Source organism: Oncorhynchus keta, chromosome 29 (assembly GCF_023373465.1).
Source record: "Oncorhynchus keta strain PuntledgeMale-10-30-2019 chromosome 29, Oket_V2, whole genome shotgun sequence".
Taxonomy (NCBI): domain Eukaryota; kingdom Metazoa; phylum Chordata; class Actinopteri; order Salmoniformes; family Salmonidae; genus Oncorhynchus; species Oncorhynchus keta.
This window is the reverse complement of record NC_068449.1, coordinates 38,001,697-38,023,513: the sequence shown is the minus strand read 5'-3', so window position 1 is coordinate 38,023,513 and position 21,817 is coordinate 38,001,697. Positions and strand designations below refer to the sequence as shown.

At 42.5% G+C, this 21,817-nt stretch overlaps 2 protein-coding genes across 4 annotated transcripts in view; one reads left to right on the top strand and one right to left on the bottom strand.

Annotated features, from left to right (window-relative positions):
• The first annotated feature begins 830 nt into the window (after positions 1-830).
• On the top strand, positions 831-12,105 carry kcnk13a (potassium channel, subfamily K, member 13a). Of its 2 annotated transcripts, none has more exons than XM_035743445.2 (4): positions 831-1,317; positions 8,239-8,777; positions 9,136-9,390; positions 10,047-12,105. In XM_035743445.2, the coding sequence occupies exons 1-4, from the start codon at positions 987-989 to the stop codon at positions 10,206-10,208; spliced, it is 1,287 nt and encodes a 428-aa protein (XP_035599338.1). In that variant the 5' UTR covers positions 831-986; the 3' UTR covers positions 10,209-12,105. The 2 variants fall into 2 exon arrangements, with proteins under 2 accessions (XP_035599338.1, XP_035599337.1); XM_035743444.2 differs by having other exon boundaries at positions 9,133-9,390.
• A 2,271-nt stretch (positions 12,106-14,376) lies between these two features.
• LOC118362813 (intersectin-2) overlaps positions 14,377-21,817 on the bottom strand; it is a 36,502-nt gene continuing 29,061 nt past the window's right edge. For both annotated transcript variants that reach the window (XM_035743446.2, XM_035743448.2), the window contains exons 32-39: positions 21,716-21,814; positions 21,347-21,514; positions 21,048-21,260; positions 20,785-20,903; positions 20,539-20,621; positions 20,352-20,435; positions 17,399-17,572; positions 14,377-17,138 (exon numbers count right to left, since the gene is read on the bottom strand). In XM_035743446.2, coding sequence (XP_035599339.2) covers positions 16,981-17,138; positions 17,399-17,572; positions 20,352-20,435; positions 20,539-20,621; positions 20,785-20,903; positions 21,048-21,260; positions 21,347-21,514; positions 21,716-21,814 — 1,098 coding nt within the window. In that variant the 3' untranslated portion in view covers positions 14,377-16,980. The remainder of the gene's footprint in view (positions 17,139-17,398; positions 17,573-20,351; positions 20,436-20,538; positions 20,622-20,784; positions 20,904-21,047; positions 21,261-21,346; positions 21,515-21,715; positions 21,815-21,817) is intronic.

Here is a 21,817-nt window from a genome sequence, read left to right as displayed (position 1 = left end):
AGCTAGGGTTACGATAGAGGAAGAGGAGCGATTACGATAGAGGAAACCAAGTCTAGATGTGACTTTTGCCTGCAGCCTTGATATGTGCTGAGAGAAGGACAGTGTACCATCTAGCCATACTCCGAAGAACTTGTATGAGGTGACTACCTCAAGCTCTAAAGCCTCAGAGGCAGTAATCTCACCTGTGGGGAGAGGGGCATTCATCTTACCAAACCACATGACCTTTGTTTTGGAGGTGTTCAGAACAAGGTTAAGGGTAGAGAAAGCTTGTTGGACACTGAGAAAGCTTTGTTGTAGAGCATTTAACTCTAAATCCGGGGAGGGGCCAGCTGAGTATAAGACTATCATCTGCATATAAATGGATGCGAGAGCTTCCTACTGCCTGAGCTATGTTGTTGATGTAAATTGAAAAGAACGTGGGGCCTAGGATTGAGCCTTGGGGTACTTGGTGACAGGCAGTGGCTGAGACAGCAGATTGTCTGACTTTATACACTGCACCATTTGAGAGAGGTAGTTAGCAAACCAGGACAAAGACCCCTCAGAGACACCAATATTCCTTAGCTGACCCACAAGAATGGAATGGTCTACCGTATTTTTGGTTACAACATGATTCCATATGTGTTATTTCATAGTTTTAATGTCTTCACTATTATTTGACAATGTAGAAAATAGTACAAATAAAGAAAAACCCTTGAATGAGTAGGTGTGTCCAAACTTTTGACTGGTACTGTATATTCATTGTTTTACCACTTGAGATGGGAAGACATGTTTTTTATGAAGTTGAACATGTGCTCTTTATGACAGAATGTTAAAATGAAGTGAAATCAAACTATTTAAAAAAAAAACCAAGTTACACTTCTCAAAATGGACCGAATTGGTGGAACAACCCACATACTGACTTATTAGGAAGGCTTTCATGTGCCTTCATCTGACACGATGCGGAGGCTCCTTCTCCGAGGGTCCTCAGTGTCCTCGCTGCCGCCGTAATGGCGTGCAGGAGAGGCTGCTGCTGCGGTGTGGTGAACGAGGATAACGCGCGGTTTCTGATGCTGGCGGTGCTGATCGTGCTGTATCTGCTGTGCGGTGCTGCGGTGTTCTCTGCGTTGGAGCAGCCGAAGGAGCTACAGGCAAACGAGCAGTGGGCGCAGCGCTTCGAGAGATTCACCCAGAAGCACAGCCTTAACCGGACCGACTTGGAGACATTTCTCCGGTTCTATGAGGAGGCGAACATCGCCGGTATCCGCGTGGATACACTGAGACCGCGCTGGGATTTTACCGGCGCCTTTTACTTTGTTGGGACCGTGGTGTCGACCATAGGTAAACTCAGAAACAAAGCCAGAAGGTTCAGTAAAAAAATGTATTGTATAAAAAAGAATATATAAAAGTGTATTGCAAAGAAATTCACTTGTAATCAAAATGCACCAATTGAATAATTTAGAATAGGTGCCGTGCACCAAATTTCAAGAAAATCATGTTTTTATGTTGCATACCTTTCAAAAATGTTTTTTTTAATATATAATTCAGGAAATGAATTGCACTTCAAAAGACTGTGACACCTTGACAAACTGATTAACCGAATAACCCATATATCTTCATCCCTATCAATGAGAGAGAGAAATTAATACTGAATTTATGCCGGAAAAAATATATAGGCAGGTCTGCGATTTAATAGATATAGCAGGATACAATCACGGTAGATAAACATGTAGGCATTTTGGTACTGGAAATACTCTCATTTAGTCTACTGTAGATCACCATGCAGATAAAGGAGACAGAAACGAATTACATATTGGAGACATTAAATATACTTTTCTCCATGTGACAAAGAGCTTTAACGTTGGCCCTTCTCAGGAAGATGAAGTTGACCCAGTCTCAGAAATCATTGTTTCGTTAATTGGCAGCTCCTATTTCTCCCAATCATTGCGAGCTTTAAGGCTAGAAGGAAAATGAACATCAAATTACTGATGACATGAGTGATGACATCAGTTTTGCCAAAAATGATATGGCTATTAATCATTCAGGTTATTTATTTTCATTGCAGATATTTATTTTCTGTGAACACCTATTATAAAAATGTCTAATTTGGCACACAGAAACGAGAGGCTATGAGTAACTTGGTCAAATAGAATGGCACGGATAAGCCACTAGTGGGCACCTTTGAGCACTGCCCAAGCAACGCATTTGATAGTTTTTATTTTATTTTTTAAAGGTACTTATTGGCCTATAGCAGTCTCACTTAAACCCTCATATCTGTTGCCCCGTTTGACATAGACTTGAAACTTTGTATGTAAGTAGGTATATTTCCTCATGCTGAACAAATTTACCTCAAGGACCCATAAGGTCCATCAGGATAGATTTTCCTCCATCATGGAAATTGTGGAAAACCTTTGAAAAACATCAAAATGGGGGGAAAAAGTAATATGCAACTCCAAATTTGGTCTTTGAACACATCACTCATAAAGAATTTGAGAAAATTAGATTGATGCATTCAAAGATGGCCACACTATACCAGTAGATGCATATTAGCACACACGCTATTATGCAAAAATATGCAAAAACAAGCCCTTAGTTTGAGAAAAGCTCAGGGATTGGCCAAAAAGATGGCTAAATTATTGATAAATCAGGAAATACAATTGTCCTTTGGAAATCCACTCCACAATGGCCAATCAACTTGACACTTTTAAGGGTCATCAAAGACATAACCATGATTGAACCATGTTGAGTTTGACATTGATATCTTAAAAATAAGGAAACGATTAACAATTCACTTTTTTGACCATGTAACACAAACCCTAACCCGGACGACGCTGGGGCAATTGTGAACCGCCATATGGGACTCCCAATCATGGCCGGTTGTGATAGAGCCTGGAATCAAACCGGGTCTGTAGTGATGCCTCTAGCACTGAGATGCAGTGCCTTAGACTGCTGCGCCTCTTGGGAGCCCATCTACTATACCAGTAGATGCATATTAGCACATACTAAATATATGCTAAAATATGCTAAAAATACTTTTAAAATCCTTTCATGAACCAAATGACAGCGATTTCCCGGCCTTCTTCACTCACAGTTTTTGAGCTCCGCCCAAGCAAGACATTTGATTTGGTTTGGTCAAAAAGAGTGGCACAGATTGGGGGAACCGTTATAAGCAGTCTCAATTAAACCCTCATACCCATGATGTGACTCTTAACTTAGTTTGAAAACAGCTAAGGGATTGGTTAAGAGATGACTGAGTTATTGATAAATCAGGGAATCCGATATGTGATTTTACATTTAAATCCTTTGTAACTCCACTCCACTCCACAATGGCCTATCATCTTTAGTTTTCAGGGTCATCAGATATTACCTTGATGAACCATGTTAATGTACAGTGTATCTTAAAAAATAAGGGAACTATTAACAATTCACTTTTTTACAGTGTAACACTAATGCTTATGTAACCGATGTAAAATGGCTAGCTAGTTAGCGGTGGTGCGTGCTAATAGAGTTTCAATCGGTGACGTCACTCGCTCTGAGACCTTGAAGTGGTTGTTCCCCTTGTTCAAGCCCAGGTAGGGGCGAGGAGAGGGACGGAAGCTATACAGTTACACTTAAAAAAAAAAAATAATAATAATATTTAAAAATCTTCTCATGGATTAAAAGTCAGATCAAATCAAACTTTATTTGTCACATGCACCGAATAGAATGGAAAGTGTAGATATTACTGTGAAATGCTTACTTACAGGCCTTTAACCAACAGTGCAGTTCAAGAAATGGAGCTATGAAAATATGTACAAAAGAAAAAAAGAAAAAAAAGTAACATAAAAAAATATACGAGGCTATATACAGGGGTGCGGTACAGGTTAGTCAATGTAATTTCTTAAGTGACTATGCATAGATAATAAACGGCCAGTAGCAGCAGTGTACAAACAAAGGGGCGTCAATGTAAATTCACTGAGTGGCCATTTGATGAATTGTTCTGCAGTCTTTAGGCTTGGGATAGAAGCTGTTAAGGAGCCTTTTGGTCCTAGACTTGGCTCTCCGGTAAAAGCTTTCAATTTTGGATGGGGAGCGTTGATCGATTGAACACCTCTGGAGAGACCTGACACCTGAAAGAGCTTGAGAGGATTTGCAGACAATAATGGGAGAAAATCCCCAAGTACAGATGTGCCAAGCTTGTAACATCATGCCTAAGAAGACTCAAGACTGTAATAGCTGCCAAAGGTGCTTCAACAAAGTGCTGAGTAAAGGGTCTGAATACTTATGTAAATGTAATATTTCAGTTTTTATTTTTAATACATTTGCAAAAATATCTAAAAACCCATTTTTTCTTTGTCATTATGGGGTATTGTGTGTAGATTGATGAAGGAAAAAACCGAGTTAATACATTGTAGAATAAGGCTGTAAACCTAACAAAATGTGGAAAAAGCCAAGGGGTCTGAATACTTTCCCGAATGCCCTGTATGCTTACATATGCTAAAAAGGCTTTAATGAACTTCTTCTCATGAACTACAAATCATATTGACTGCAGATTTAGTATGTAGACTCAATAAAGTAGCCTCTAATACATTTGAGAATGAGTATTTGCTGCATTCAAAGTCGACCAAGCTACACCACTAGATGGCACCATATCACACCAGGGCTATAAGAACTGAATCGATGAACAAGGGGCCATAAAATTTGGTATGTAAACCTTATGCATATGTCCTTAGAAGCTGTGTGAATATAAAGTCACTGCAATAATAAAGCTGATCTACCCCCTAATTAAAAATATAAAAAATACGATATTTCGCATTGTTCATCTGCATAATGTAAATATAACATTAATTTGCATGAGACAAAGTCCTCTTGATCAACAGTTATTGCTCTAGTATCTATAGTGCCAACAAATGGTCTGGTGCAGACAACTATTGATCAAGTGGACTTTGTCTCATGCAAATGAATGTCAGATTTATATTATGCAGACAAACAATGTGAAATGTCGTGATTTATTTTAATTTATTTTTAATTAGGGGGTAGATCAGCTTTATTATTTCAGATAGATTGTGGCTTCTGTCAATGTAATTATCTGCATACTTTCCAATGCTACATATCCCTCTCCTTCTTGTAAATATACATTATTTTAAATAGATACATATATTTTAAATATTTTCTTACTGAAATATTGTGATTAGTATATCTGTATAATCACCCATTGTTGCCCTATTATTTGGTCTCATTGTAGTAAAAAGTTGATATTTTATTCAGGAAAATGTGAAACAGGAAGTCCTGCCACTTGCACAGTCAGCGTATTACAGCTGTGAGAGTGGAATTTAAATATTTCGGAATGCTAATGTAGAGTTTACCAACTGAGAATTGAATAAGTTGTACATTTTCACCTTGTTGCCTCTGGACAAATTGGCTTAAGAAACTCTGGTGAATCCTATTTGTCAGAAAGAGTCAAAGAGTCAAAAACAAAACAGTTAAGAGAACAATTCTGAAACCACAAATCATATTCAAACCATATTTATATTATTTGGTGCGTGGACGTGCTCACATTGCTCAGACCAACCTACAGCACTAGACTAAAACTTCGCTCGTGTCGTCCTTATGGTATTGAGAGATAAAACATGGTAATACTTTCACTGATTACACATAAAGGAAGGAAGATCCTACATGATGGAGTTCTTGCTCTATCTAATTGAGCTTGTATCCTTTCTGTCATCCCGTGAACCCTGTTTCTTTGCTGCTCTCACCTACATATTCTTGTTCTTGTTTCCAGTATGCTGTCAACCATCACAAGTCAGATACAGTTGAGCACTTTGCCTCCCTCCTCCGCGTCCATATATCCTTTACTGAGAGTGTGTAACACAAATGAAGTATATCACCTACAGGCAGCGGACGACACAGCCAGAAGTTAGAAGTTGAGTACACAATGCTCATATAGAACATGATGATGCTCAACGGCTGTTTGCGCAGTATGGGGTGACCCCCCCAGGCTAGCCCCACTATGCAGACAGACACCTCATGCATTCTTAATGATATGTTTCAAGGGAAACCAGTCTTTTCTGAACACTGAGTTTTAGTGAGAATGACAACAAGTGTCTTCTCTCTATCCTCATGGTCAAGGCTGAAAGAATTCATCATACTGTGGTGTGGTGGGCTTGTCATATTCTATCTTAGTAATTAGATAAGTCAATAACAGTCCATTTTCTAGCGCCACAAAAAAACACTTCTTTGGTTTCGGAGACCTGGCAAAACAATGTAAAACCAAAAATAATAAAGATGTTTTATGCAGTGAAATGTGTTGTTTTACAGGGTCAGCCAAAGTGGTACGGCGGCCTGGAGCAAATTAGGGTTAAGTGCCTTACTCAAGGGCACCTTGACAGATTTCGCACTTTGTCGGCTTGTGTATTCGAACCAGCGACCTTTTGGCTACTGGCCCAACTCTCGAACCGATAGGCTACCTTTCGCCCTCAATTTTATCTCAACTGTATATCAATGACATGTTTGTTTTGGAGTGGAGGGAGAATATTATGTTACTGGTTTGAAAATGTATTTGTCAGGGACCACAGGCTATTTGAAACGGTTTTGGGTAAAGGTAGTAAAACTAAATGCATGCTCTTCAACCGATCGCTGCGCTCACCCGCCCGCCCGACTAGCATCACTACTCTGGACGGTTCTGATTTAGAATATGTGGACAACTACAAATACCTAGGTGTCTGGCTAGACTGTAAACTCTCCTTCCAGACTCATATTAAGCATCTCCAATCCAAAATTACATCTAGAATCTGCTTCCTATTTCGCAACAAAGCCTCCCTCACTCACGCTGCCAAACATACCCTCGTAAAATTAAGTATCCTACCGATCCTTGACTTCGGCGGTGTCATTTACAAAATAGCCTCCAACACTCTACTCAGCAAACTGGATGCAGTCTATCACAGTGCCATCAGTGTTGTTACCAAAGCCCCTTATACCACCCACCACTGCGACCTGTATGCTCTAGTCGGCTGGCCCTCGCTACATATTCGTCGCCAGACCCACTGGCTCCAGGTCATCTATAAGTCTTTGCTAGGTAAAACTGCCTTATCTCAGCTCACTGGTTACCATAACAACACCCACCCGTAGCACGCGCTCCAGCAGGTATATCTCACTGGTCAACCCCAAAGCCAACACCTCCTTTGGCTGCCTTTCCTTCCAGTTCTCTGCTGCCAATGACTGGAATGAATTGCAAAAATCGCTGTAGTTGGAGACTTATATCTCCCTCACTAACTTTAAGCATCAGCTATCTGAGCAGCTTACCAATCACTGCAGCTGTACACAGCTCATCTGTAAATAGTCCATCCAACTACCCACCTCATTCCGTATTGTTTTTATAAACTTATTTGTTGTTCTTTTGCACACCAGTATTTCTACTTGCACATCATCATCTGCACATCTATCACTCTAGTATTCATTTGCTAAATTGTAATTACTTCACTACTATGACCTATCTATTGCCTAACCCTCTTTTGCACATATTGCACATATTGTATACAGACTTTCTACTGTGTTATTGACTGTACTTTTGTTTATCCCTGTGTTGTTGTTTATTGTCGCACCGCTTTGCTGTATCTTGCCCAGGTCGCAGTTGTAAATGAGAACTTGTTCTCAACTGGCCTACCTGGTTAAATAAAGTTTTTTTTTTAAAGGTTATAATATAGGGTATAGGCAATAGGATATACCTCCGTCAATGTCAATGAGAGAATGATACGTTGGACACACTAACAGAAGCCAATAAAGGCCGTGCTTTATTGCTAGCATCTCATTTCCCTCTCCTCCAATAGTCTCAAGCCTGTTCTTCAGCCCTGACTCTCTTTATTTTTTTTTAATAATGAGTTTTTAGGGATGGATCTTTCATCTCTGAGGAGCACATTTGTGAGAATGGTAATTAAAACCCCCAGTTGCTAAATTAGCATTGAACTCAATGGGATGGAGGAGTATAGCGATGGATGAGAGAGCGATATGCCAAGAAAAGGTATTATGAGACATCGCCACCTACGGCAACCTGGTGTACTTTCTTCTGCTTAGAAGTGGATGAGGGATGAGGGGTGGGGGGGGCACTTTAGGAACAGACAGGGAGGGAGGGTAAGGTAATTATGATGAATGGAATTTCACCATTTTAATTTCTCTCCTGAACATCTACCCTCTCTCTCCCCCTCTCTCTCCATCTCCCCTTCCCTTCAAACCTCTCTCTTCTAAACCTCTCTCTTCTCCTCCACCCCTCCCCCTGTCTCTGGTCAGGATTTGGCATGACCACCCCAACCACGGTCAGTGGCAAAGTCTTCCTCATCTTCTATGGCCTGATCGGCTGCGCCTCCACCATCCTATTCTTCAACCTCTTCCTGGAGCGCATCATCACCGTGCTCGCATTCGTGCTCAAGTCATGCCACGATCTGAAGCGCCGGCGCCAGGGCGTCATGCCCCACGATGGCCCCAGGGGGGCGCCACCGCCAGGACTCAGAGATAGAGGCAGGGACAGTCTGGCTGGATGGAAGCCTTCTGTGTACTACGTGATGCTGATTCTTTGTGTAGCTGCTGTGGTGATATCCTGCTGTGCCTCGGCCATGTACTCAGCGGTGGAGGGGTGGGGCTATCTGGACTCGCTTTACTTCTGTTTTGTGGCGTTCAGCACCATCGGGTTCGGGGACATGGTAAGCAGCCAGAGGGTTACGTACGACGGGAACCAGACAGCCTACAGACTGGGGAACTTCCTGTTTATATTGATGGGTGTCTGCTGTATCTACTCGCTGTTCAACGTCATATCCATTGTCATCAAGCAGGTGAGGATTTTTTGTTTCATTTATGTTTGTTATATGAGCAGTTGTGGTTGCACGCATGTACAGACACACACATTGTGGGAGATGGCGTGCATTCACTCTCTGTCTTTCCTCTGTCCTTTCCTATTGGCTATCCCTCTCTTGCTCTTCCTCCTCTCTTTCTCTCTCTCACACACGCACGCACGCACACACGCACACACGCACGCACGCACGCACGCACGCACACACACACACACACACACACACACACACCAGCCTCTTTCTCTAGGTATGTGGGTGTTTTACCAGAGCACTATCATTACCAATGTTACAGAATTTCTAAGTTTCATAAAAACAATACATTTTCCCAAAACTCAAGCAGACACTCAACTGGCTGCTGAGAAAGCTGGACATCTTCTCCTACCGAGGTTGCTGCCACTGCTGCCCCGCCGGGATCGCGAAGAGATTGCCCCCGCGCCGGAATGCCGTGATGCCCAGCGGCAATGGACATGGACACTCTCGGGCGCGGCGAACTGTCTCTATAGAAACGGACGCGTTGAACGAGAGTGAGACGGACGGAGGACGGCGGATGTCAGGGGAGATGATCTCCATTAGGGACTTCCTGGCAGCCAATAAGGTGAGAGGGTCACCGGGTAAAAAGAACATTAAAAGTTCCCTCTGTTACTTTCATCTCTAATCAAAAGTGTTGCCCCTGCACTTCAGAATTTGAGGGCAGGGGTCTTTAGCATGTTTTGACTGTATCTATTACCCTGAGTGGCCAATAGGGCTCGGGCCCAATTTAAATCAATGTTTCAGACTGCACCTGATCTATATTAGTTAATGCTGTCATGCAATATGGAATGTGTGATATATTGTCTGTATTGATGGAAATATATTTATGTGTATTGGAGATGCAAACCCTGCACAAATGTAACTGTTACAAAGGGACAGTAAAGTTTGGTAACACTTAAAGGTACACTCAGTGAGATGAAGTTGCATGCACGAAGTAAACACAATGACCTTTAAATGGCAACCGGGCTACAAAACAGATCTCCTGTGCTACGGATTGAACCGAGCCCTAAGAAGCGTTGAAGCGCCAGGCTAAACTTCTTTTGCCACGTTGTAGCAGCATAAAGCGCACATCTGCACGTGCTCTGTGTGACAATGTGTGAGAGCAAAGTCTTGCCTGCAGGCATGCTTTAAATCTTATTATGAACATGTAGGAGCCTTTATAATATCTTATCTTTTGTCTAGTTATGAAAGTATCGTGTGAACCTCTCCTCGCCTCTCCAGGTGAACCTGGACCTGATGCAGAAGCAGCTGTCGGAGGCAGCAACCAATGGGATCCCTCGGCCTTCCGTCTCCAACCAAAACAGACAGAATGGTTTCTCTGGGGGAGTAGGGGCACTGGGCATCATGAACAACATGCTGGCTGAGACCAGTGTGGATAGATGACTGAATATTAGTCATTATGTAGGCTTACTGCACACCATACAGAGAATGATCTAAACAGATACTACATCTCTCAAAACCATGTGATTCGAGAGACAAAGTGGACAGCAGGTGCTCACTGAAGGAGGGATTCCCAAGAACTGGTTTGGGTCGGGTCCAAAAGTTTTACATAGGTCACAGTTGGAAAAGGTTTTGGAATGGAACCATTTGCTGTAGCCCATTGAACGTGGTCCATAGAGACACTGTACACTGTAGAGAAAACAACTACAATGAGAATATCAGAAAACATCCTATGGAGCCTCAAAGAGCAGACCACATCAGAGCTTTTACATAGCATGAGAATGACTCATTGTTTATCAGCAATGTGTGGCACTCTTCGTTATGCATGGCAGCCATTTTGTCCCAGAATGTTCAGTGACCGTGACACATCAGCCATTGTGGTGATGTTAGGGGTTATGACGCCAAACGGTCTTGTCCACGATCATGCTTGCCTTTCCCTTATTGACACGTGTACAGTATTTGTTATTGACAGCTATGGTGTGGTTTTGTAGGAGACATATCATGCTTTTATGCTTGAATAGGTGCTCAGAAATTGAAATCAATTGTCAAATTCATAAAGATATTGATTGAGGATCTCCCCTTCACTCTGCCATAAAAAAATCATCAAGATATCACACTATATTGTAAATACTGTTTCAAAAATGTTATAAACTACAAGAAAAACACTGTACTGATACATTTGATTGATTCTAAAAGTGCTAGCTGTCATTTATCTGTAACAGAGTACTACTACTTCCTCTCTTTGGTTTTTAAGAAAAAGAAAAATTGAAAGAAGACTGAAATCTATTACTTGAAATTGCACATACTAATTTCAAACTTACCATGCACCCCTTTTAATATAGTTAAAAAGGAGACATTTGCAATGTTTCAGGAAAAACTGAAATCAATTAAAGTATGCAGGAATAAATACAATTTACTTATAAATTCTGTTCATATCTCAGCGCTCCACTTCTCGTCTTTTGAAGGTAGAACTTAATGTACATGTGGCTCTGAATTGCTAATCGGACAGCTGTTTTTTTGTAGCTGGATACCTGATGTATGTGTGGGTAGTCTGGAACATGGAGTCACCACACACCTGAATAATGGATGATGCAGGACATCAAAAGACCTTTTCTTTTTCCTATTTTCCTCTCTCCCATTGATCTTCTTCGAATTTCTGTCTGGGAAGTTTGACACTTTAAATCAGGGGACTCCCGAGTCACGACAACGCAGGGTTGAGTGCAGGGTTTGGAGCCTTGTTTTACATAAAAAGCAACCTCAGAAAGCGTTTATAATATTGTCTTCCCATCTCTCTCTCTGTTCCAGTCCCTGTGCGCTACTTGAAACGATGCAAGAAATCCCTAACAGTGTGTTGAAATAATGTGAACAGAGCAATGTGTTAGGATTTTATGAGAATGAAAGGGATTGTTTAACCAATGTGGAGATAGACATTTGAATTGACTGGCTCTTTGCGTGTTTCAACGTCAATTTTAGGTTAGGATCATATTGCACATTATGTCAGCAGTGTAGGCCTCTTTTCTGGAGGGGCTTGCAATCCTTCTGGCAATGCATTATCATCTGCCACTGCTATAATTAAAGATTTCTATTATTATATATTATGTAACAGGACATTGTTTCTTACGATTTGTCAGTTGGCACTTCACTGGAGGCAGAGAAAAACATTGAACAGGCTTATGTTGCCCCTGTCAAACAATTCACTCTACTAATACACAAAGATTAATGCTTTAAAATGTATCATACCCAAATTAACACCAGGGATAAACGGTTTCTCTCAAGCCCTCAAACTTTTCAAAGATGTTTAGACCCGAGTGAAAGCGGCTGGTACATACAGTACCAGTCAAAAGTTGTGGTCCTTCTGTAGCTCAGTTGGTAGAGCATGGCGCTTGTAACGCCAGGGTAGTGGGTTCGATTCCCGGGACCACCCATACGTAGAATGTATGCACACATGACTGTAAGTCGCTTTGGATAAAAGCGTCTGCTAAATGGCATATATATATATATATATTAGAAAGACCGACTCATTCAAGGGTTTTTCTTTATTTTGACTATTTTCTACATTGTAGAATAATAGTGAAGACATCAAAACTATGCAATAACACATATGGAATCAAGTAGTTACCAAAAAAGTGTTATATTTTATATTTGAGGTTCTTCAAAGTAGCCACCTTTTGCCTTGACAGCTTTGTACCCTCTTGGCATTCTCTCAACCAGCTTCACCTGAAATGAATTTCAATTAACAGGTGTGCCTTGTTAAAAGTTAATTTGTGGAATTTCTTTCCTTCTTAATGTGTTTGAGCCAATCAGTTGTGTACAAGGTAGGGGTGGCACACATTAGATAGCCCTATTTGGTAAAAGACCCAACTCCATATTATGGAAGGAACAGCTCAAATAAGCAAAGAGAAACGACAGTCCATTATTTTAAGGCCTGAAAGTCAGACTTTCTTGAAAATTTCAAGAACTTTGAAAGTTTCTTCAAGTGCAGTCACAAAAACCATCAAGCGCTATGATGAAACTGGCTCTCATGAGGACAGCCACATGAAAGGAAGACCCAGAGTTACCTCTGCTGCAAAGGATAAGTTCATTAGAGTTACCAGCCTCAGAAATTACAGCCCAAATAAATGCTTCACGGATTTCAAGTAACAGACACATCTCAACATTAACTGTTCAGAGAAGACTGCGTGAATCAGGCCTTCATGGTCGAATTGCTGAAAAGAAACCACTACTAAAGGACACAAATAATAAGAAGAGACTTGCTTGGGCCAATAAATACAAGCAATGGACATTAGACCAGTGGAAATCTGTCCTTTGGTCTGTTGAGTCCAAATTTGAGATTTTTGGTTCCAACTGCCGTGTCTTTGTGAGACGCAGAGTAGGTAAACGGATGATCTCTGCATGTGTATTTCCCACCGTGAAGCATGGAAGTGGTGGTGTGATGGTGCTTTCCTGGTGAAACTGTCAGTGATTTATTTAGAATTCAAAGCACACTTAACCAGCATGGCTACCACAGCATTCTGCAGTGATACGCCATCCCATCTAGTTTGCACATAGGACAATCATTCGTTTTTCAACAGGACAATGACCCAACACACCTCCAGGCTGTGTAATAGCCAAGGAGAGTGATGGAGGGCTGCATCAGATGACCTGGCCGCCACAATCACTCTACCTCAACCCAGTTGGACCGCAGAGTAAAGGAAAAGCAGCCAACAAGTGCTCAGCATATGTGGGAACGCTTTCAAGACTGTTGGAAAAGCATTACAGGTGAAGCTGGTTGAGAGAATGCCAACAGTGTGTACAGCTGTCATCAAGGCAAAGGGTGGCTACTTTGAAGAATCTATTTTGATTTGTTTAACACTTTTTTTAGTTACTACATGATTCCATGTGTGTTATTTCATAGTTGTCATGTCTTCACTATTATTCTACAATGTGGAAAATAGTAAAAATAAAACCCCTTGAGTAGATGTGTCCAAACATTTGACTGGTACTGTAATACAACATACACATTCAGGTGTGAAAGAAAATGCTTTGTGTTGCCATGGCAACCACCCAGAGTAGACAAGAGAGAGCAATTATAGTACTGGTATCTTTGTGCAGGCACTAACTCTGCCATGTTTCATTGAACAAAGCCTATGGGGAAAATTAGTTTTTGGATAAAAGCAAAAAAATAAGGTCTGTGGTAAACACAGGCTTAGGAGATCTTATACATTTTGTTCTAAGGTAATCTTCATCAGCTAACCTCATATCCTTCAAAATTCACAAAATGTATGTCATTAAACAAGGCACACAAAGGCTTTATAATTCATCAAGGTCATGTTAACTGATGTTATCTCATAGAACAAAATGTGTAAGATCTCATAAGCATGTTAACCTTAGCCAAGATTCAATCTGGTCAAGCTTTAACTGCGACCACAGACACCCGCACGGCTGATGTTTTGGCGGTGTCGGAAACAGAAATGCATTGGAGCCATCAAATTGGTGAGCAGCTGTTCTTGCAATCCTTGTCAGGAAGCCACACCTGCCACACTAGCATTACAAGTTCAGAACAGGAAACATGAGTGAGGTCTATACAAACCAATGACTATAGGGGCAATCTCAGTTTAGATATCTTGGACAGTTTGTTTTCAATACCTTTTATTATCGTTAAAAGAGCCATGATTCAGTGAGTGCCATGCTGTGCCCATTGTGGACACACTGCATGTTAGGTAGCAATGTAGAATCCACACTGTTAGCACTGTAATCATTACATAGAATCATTGACACAAAAAAACATGATTTAAAGTTAAACCTCAAATTAATAAAACCCAATAGAAGACTCAAATTATACTGAACAAAAATATAAACAACATGTAAAGTTTTGGTCCCATGTTTCATGAGCTGAAATAAAAGATCCCAGGAATGTTTCATATGTACAAAAAGCTTATTTCTCTCAAATATGGTGCACACATTTGTTTACATCCCTGTTAGTGAGCATTTATCCTTTGCCAAGATAATCCATCCACCTGACAGGTGTGGCATATCAAGAAGCTAATTAAACAGCATGATCATTACACAGGTGCACCTTGTGCTGGGGACAATAAAAGGCCACTCTAAAATGTGCCTTTTGTCACACATGCAGACTGCAGGAATGTCCACCAGAGCGGTTGTCAGAGAATTTAAAGTTAAATTCTTTACCATAAACCGCCTCCAACTTAGTTTTAGAGAATTTTACAGTATGTCCAACCGGCCTCACAGTCCACGTGTAACCACGCCAGCCCAGCACCTCCACATCCGACTTATTCACATGCGGGATCGTCTGAGACCAGCCACCCAGACAGCTGATGAAACTGAGGAGTATTTCTGTCTGTAATAAAGCCCTTTTGTGGGGGAAACCTCATTCTTATTGGCTGGGCCTGGCTCCCAGTGGGTGGGCCTATTTCTTCCCAGGCCCACCCACGGCTGCGCCCCTGCCCAGTTTTGTGAAATCCATGGATTAGGGCCTAAAGAATTGATTCAATTGACTGATTTCCTGATATGAACTGTAACTCAGTAAAATCACTGAAATTGTTTGTTTACATTTTTGTTCAGTATAAAATTAGGAGAAAAGGGCAGCGAGAGTCTGATAGATCGGTACTTTACTTGGCTGTCCAGCTAATCACTTCCTGTCTTACAAACTTAAGACTTACATAATATAGTTCAAATGGGATGTTATCCTTCAAAGACTATTCTTGGAAATCCTTTGTAAAATATGAAAGGCTACTGAAAGATTTTTCAGACACTGAATACAATGCTTTGATGATCAAAATCTCTGGATAGTTGCATAAATTAAAATCAATAAGAGCCGCTCTGGCTCACCAGTCATCTGCAGCCACACCACTTAATGGTTATAGAGCCACTGGAGGCATCTGGGCCCATATTCACTGAGTATCCCAGAGTAGGAGTGCTGATCTAGCCTGGGTGTCAGTCTGTTTCTGCTCTCTTGCCTACTCCTAACCGAATTATCATGCAGAACATGTTTGGCTTGACAATGGAGTAGGCAAAAGCACAAACAGATCTGGAACCAGGCTAGTGCTAATCTAGGATCAGGTCCCCTCTATCCATATAATCTTATCATTATGATCTAAAAGGTAAAACTGATCCTATGTCTGCACTCCTACTCTGAACCTCTGTGAATATGGGCCCGGGAGTGGAAGAAACAAAAATAGACTTTTCCCTTTTAGGATTTGAGGCAACTAAACCACAATTAAAGAACAAGACCTCCCCAACATTTATAAGAGATCAAAGACAAAATAAACTATACCATTGAAACACCCATATATTGGAGAGGGAGCACATGGCAGAAGTATGTTGTCTAGTATAACAAGCATTAAAGGGAGTCAGACAGACCGGTCCTTTTAAAACTCAGTCAGATCTCAGTGTCGCCACAGTATCTTAAAAATCCTCTGCACATGTATCTTTAATGTTACTATACTAATAAGAGAGAAAAATGAACGGATTGAGACAAAATAAAAGAAGCAGGTTTTGATACAGAAATATAGACTGGCAGCAAAAGGAAGAAGACTTCAATCCTGAGATTAGTCTCATGTCCAGTGGTAAACTATTGTGGCAAGAAGGACCACACTTTTCCAACCGCTCTCCATTTGACCTCATATTACTTTCCCAAACAACATCTTAGCTTTAACAAATATTTACTTATTTATTTAAGACTAGCTGTAATGAAATAAATACAATTTCAACAAACATTGGCCTGGGTTGAGTTTACAACAAGCATACTTGGCAGAGTGAGAGTCAGTAGCAGAGGAGTGCATAGGCCATAAGTGTTTGTGCTGGTTCAAGAAGAACCACTACTGCTAGAAGCTGCTCCTAAACACAGATCTAGGATCAGCTTTACACTAACCCAACCCTGCCTACCCCCAGTCAAACCTCAAAGGCTAGAAACTGTCTTCAGATCAGTGCTTAGGACTGAACGTCTGATCTCCGATGAGGGAGGGGAGGATTCCCATTAGCTCATCAGGTGGTTAGTGTTACCCATGGCAGCTCCAGGTAAAAGTTAGCCCTGGCTTAACCACAGATCTAGGATCCGGCAACCCCAAACTTAACCATTAGGACCAGCAGTTACATACAATTTCTACCAAGAACCTCCAGCGTGGCGGCAGACCAGGATGTCCTTATTTTGGCGTCCTTCGTTTGGAAGAGTTGCAGGACGTCTTTATTTGGACGTCCAGTGTTGGCCCAGAGGTCCTTATTTGGATGCTCTGTTTTGAAAGAGCTGCAGGTCGAGGCGGACCCACACCTCTCCAGTGGGGACCTCGTGGAGGAGCAGACGGCGTGTCGCTGGACCCTTGTTCTCCAACTCCTTCTTTATGGTCGCCACGGGAACCTCCGTGCGACCCAGGAAGTCTGGGAAACGGCAGAGAGGAGAGACTGGTTAGCAGTCCGACACATTATACATAGAGGTTGCGTTCCAGGCCGACTACATTGCAGACGCTGCGATACATAAACCGTAACTACACCAACTGCACAGCCGGGCATGCGATTGCTCTATCATTTGACGTGGTGAGCTGATATGTTCAACAACTATTTGAGACCTGGCACGCGTCTGAATTTAGTCTGCCTGGCCAGTGCGGCCAGAATGTCTGGATTTGTGTGTGCGTGCTGACCGTCAGGGGAGAACTGGTCCCTCTCGAAGATGGTGATGCAAAGGACGTCCTGGTACAAATCTCTGATGTTGAACTGACAGTTGAAGTTCCACTTGGGGTTGACCGTGTCACTGAGGGTCCTAGAGGTGTAGATCTGAGCCCCCATGGTTACCTCGCAATAAGGGTTACTCTTACCTGGGAGAGGAAGAGGAGGAGTGGGATGACAAGGAGAGAGGAAGAGGGAAAGGTTTTAATACATACCAGTGCTCAAGTCACGAATACAGTCTGTACAAGTGCCATGTTTACGTTTATAAACTGGGTGGTTCGAGCCCTGAATGCTGATTGGCTGACAGCCGTGGTATATCAGACCGTATACCATGGGTATGACAAAACATTTATTTTTACTGCTTTAATTACACTGGTAACCAGTTTATAATAGCAATAAGGCACCTATCGGGGGTTTGTGGTATATGACCCCCTCCGCCCGGGCTTTACTGCGTAAGTGAACCTTCCTCATTGTAATAAGTGGTACTAGTTCATGTCTGCTGTGTAGGTAAACTACAGTGGCAAGAAAAAGTATATATTAACCCTTTGGAATTACCTGGATTTCGGCATAAACTGGTCATCAAATTTGATCTGATCTTCATCTAAGTCACAACAATAGGCAGACTCAGTGTGCTTAGACTAACACCACACAAATTATTGTATTTTTCTTGTTGATATCGAATACATCATTTAAACATTCAGAGTGTAGGTTGGAAAAAGTATGTGAACCCCTAGGCTAATGACTTCTCCAAAAGCTCATTGGAGTCAGCTAACCTGGAGTCCAATCAATGAGACAAGATTTGAGATGTTGGTTCGAGCTGCCTTGCCCTATAAAAAAACTCACAAAATGTGAGTTTGCTATTCACAAGAAGCATTGCCTGATGTGAACCATGCCTCGAACAAGAGATCTCAGAAGACCTAAGATTAAGAATTGTTGACTTGTATAAAGCTGGAAAGGGTTACAAAAGTCTCAATGTTCATCAGTCCACGGGAAGACAAATTGTCTATAAATGGAGACATTTCATCACTGTTGCTACTCTCCCTAGGAGTGGCCGTCCTGCAAAGATGACTGCAAGAGCACAGCGCAGAATGCTCAATGAGGTAAGGAAGAATCCTAGAGTGTCAGCTGAAGACTTACAGAAATCTCTGGAACATACTAACATCTCTGTTCACGAGTGACCCCTCCTGTCTCAGCCTCCAGTATTTATGCTGCAGTAGTTTGTGTCGGGGGGCTAGGGTCAGTTTGTTATATCTGGAGTACTTCTCCTGTCCTATTCGGTGTCCTGTGTGAATCTAAGTGTGCGTTCTCTAATTCTCTCCTTCTCTCTTTCTTTCTCTCTCTCGGAGGACCTGAGCCCTAGGACCATGCCCCAGGACTACCTGACATGATGACTCCTTGCTGTCCCCAGTCCACCTGGCCATGCTGCTGCTCCAGTTTCAACTGGCCTGGGCCCTAGGACCATGTCCCAGAACTACCTGACATGAGGACTCCTTGCTGTCCCCAGTCCACCTGGCCATGCTGCTGCTCCAGTTTCAACTGTTCTGCCTTACTATTATTCAACCATGCTGGTCATTTATGAACATTTGAACATCTTGGCCACGTTCTGTTATAATCTCCACCCGGCACAGCCAGAAGAGGACTGGCCACCCCACATATGCTCTCTCTAATTCTCTCTTTCTTTCTCTCTCTCGGAGGACCTGAGCCCTAGGACCGTGCCCCAGGACTACCTGACATGATGGCTCCTTGCTGTCCCCAGTCCACCTGACTGTGCTGCTGCTCCAGTTTCAACTGTTCTGCCTTATTATTATTCGACCATGCTGGTCATTTATGAACATTTGAACATCTTGGTCATGTTCTGTTATAATCTCTACCCGGCACAGCCAGAAGAGGACTGGCCACCCCACATAGCCCGGTTCCTCTCTAGGTTTCTTCCTAGGTTTTGGCCTTTCTAGGGAGTTTTTCCTAGCCACCGTGCTTTTACACCTGCATTGTTTGCTGTTTGGGGTTTTAGGCTGGGTTTCTGTACAGCACTTTGAGATATCAGCTGATGTACGAAGGGCTATATAAATAAATTTGATTTGATTTGATTTGAGTGTGCGATATGTAAAACACTGAACAAGATTCGTGATCATGGGAAGACACTATGGAAGAAGCCACTGCTGTCCAAAAAAACATTGCTGTATGTTTGAAGTTCACAAAAGAGCACCTGGATGTTCCGCAGCGGAACTGGCAAAATATTCTGTGTACAGATTAAACTGAAGTTGAGTTGTTTGGAAGGAACACAACACTATGTGTGGAGAAAAAAAGGCACAGCAGACCAGCATCAAAACCTCATCCCCACTGTAAATGATGGTGGGGGGAGCATCATGGTTTGGGGCTGCTTTGCTACCTCAGGGCCTGGACAGCATGCTACCATCGACAGAAAAATGAATTCCCACGTTTATCAAGACATTTTGCAGGAGAATGTCAGGCTATCTGTTCGCCAATTGAAGCTCAATAGAAGTTGGGTGATGCAACAGGACCACGCCCAAAACAGAGAAGTAAATCAACAACAGAATGGCTTCAACAGAAGAAAATACGCCTTCTGGAGTGGCCCAGTCAGAGTCCTGACCTCAACCCGATTGAGATGCTGAGGCATGACCTCGAGAAAGCAGTTCACACCAGACATCCCAAGAATATTGCTGAACTGAAACAGTTTTGTAAAGAAGAATGGTCCACCCTGCACTGTGAATGTTTACATAGTGTGTTCAATAAAGACATGAAAACATAATTCTTTGTGTGTTATTAGTTTAAGACTGTTTGTCTATTGTTGTGACCTAGAAGAAGGTCCGACCAAATTTGGTGACCAATTTATGTAGAAATCCAGGTATTTCCAAAGGGTTCACATACTTTTTCTTGCCACTATGTATGAATGTTTATAAAACTCACCGTTGGATTTGCAGGACTTGAGTTCAGTGGCCTCCAGGATGGTGACTAACAGCCGGCCGATTCCACTGGCCTTCAGGGAACGAGCTGCGCACACACACGAGAATAGTCACACCACTACTAGGACTCCTGATTTAACTATTGGAGTGTGTGTGTGCGCGTGTGAGAGAGAGAAAAACAGAAAACTCACCTTGGTATGCCTTCTCTCTCTTTTTCTTATCGGTCTCTAAGAAGTCCTCTGAGGCAGCTTTAATCTTCTGCACCCAGGCCGTCCTGCAGAACGAAAAGTACACACAACACACACACACCATGAGCAAGGGTAATGGAATGAGAGTGGAGTCCCTGCATATTAGTGTGTGTGCACCTGCATTTTAGTGTGTGTGCACCTGCATTTTAGTGTGTGTGCACCTGCATTTGTGTTTGTGCCTGTGTGTACCTCTCGTTGATGTTCTCGGTTTTGAGGCTGTAGACTCGGTCGATGTGGGAGATGTGGAAGAAGGGCTCTTCACTGGAGGGGTCCGGCAACTTCACCAGAACCTCGTTGAGGAACACCGGCTACAGGAGGAAACATAAAGACACTTCATAAGGCTGTCATAACCGTGCCATAATACATGCCATAACCATTGAGAAACTGGATACGGGGATTTTCTCAATTTGAACGGGCTCCGATGAGTGACGTCCATGCCGTTTGTTTCTCACCGGTTTATACATCTTGAGCTGTGTGTTGTTCTTGGTGCTGAAGAGCTTGTCCGGTCCTGAGGAGCTGAACTGTTTGGCAGCGTGGGTGAGCAGCAGGAAGTCGTTAAAGAGGAAAGCCCACAGCTCCTTATTGCTCTTAATCTTATACACCTTCCCACTGTGGAGCAGCTTACGGGGCCCCAGGCAGTTAGTCAGAGAGTTAAACACCAAGTTCTGCGAGGGAGAGAGAGGGAGGGTTACAGATGTGTTTGAGATACGGTGTGTGTGTGTGCATATACGGTGTGCGCGTCTGTGTCTACCTCTGTGACTCCCTCACACTGTACATGTGACTGTATCCACTCCAGCCTGTCAGAATTCTCCTTCTCCCTGACTCCCTCGTTGACCTGAGAACAGAGCTCCTCAGCCCGCTCCAGAGCCTCTCTCAAAGGCCTGCGGTCTGCATGGTCCTCCTGGGTACTCTCCAGGATCTGAGACAACCAATAGACAGGGGTTAAATACACACACACACCAATCTTTTTACATCAGCAGTTGTCACAAAGTGCTTTCCAAAGAGCAAACACAGATGGAAAATACACACGGGTTAAAAGTACACACACACACTCACATGACTTATACACACACACACACAGGTACTATACACGCAGACAAAGACGCACGCGCACACTTACATTTTTGATGTGTAAAGGGTAGCGTGTGATCCTCTGCATGGGCTTCAACAGGAAGCTGGATAAGGGCATGCCTTTACAGCGGTAGTCTGTGGCAATTTTCTG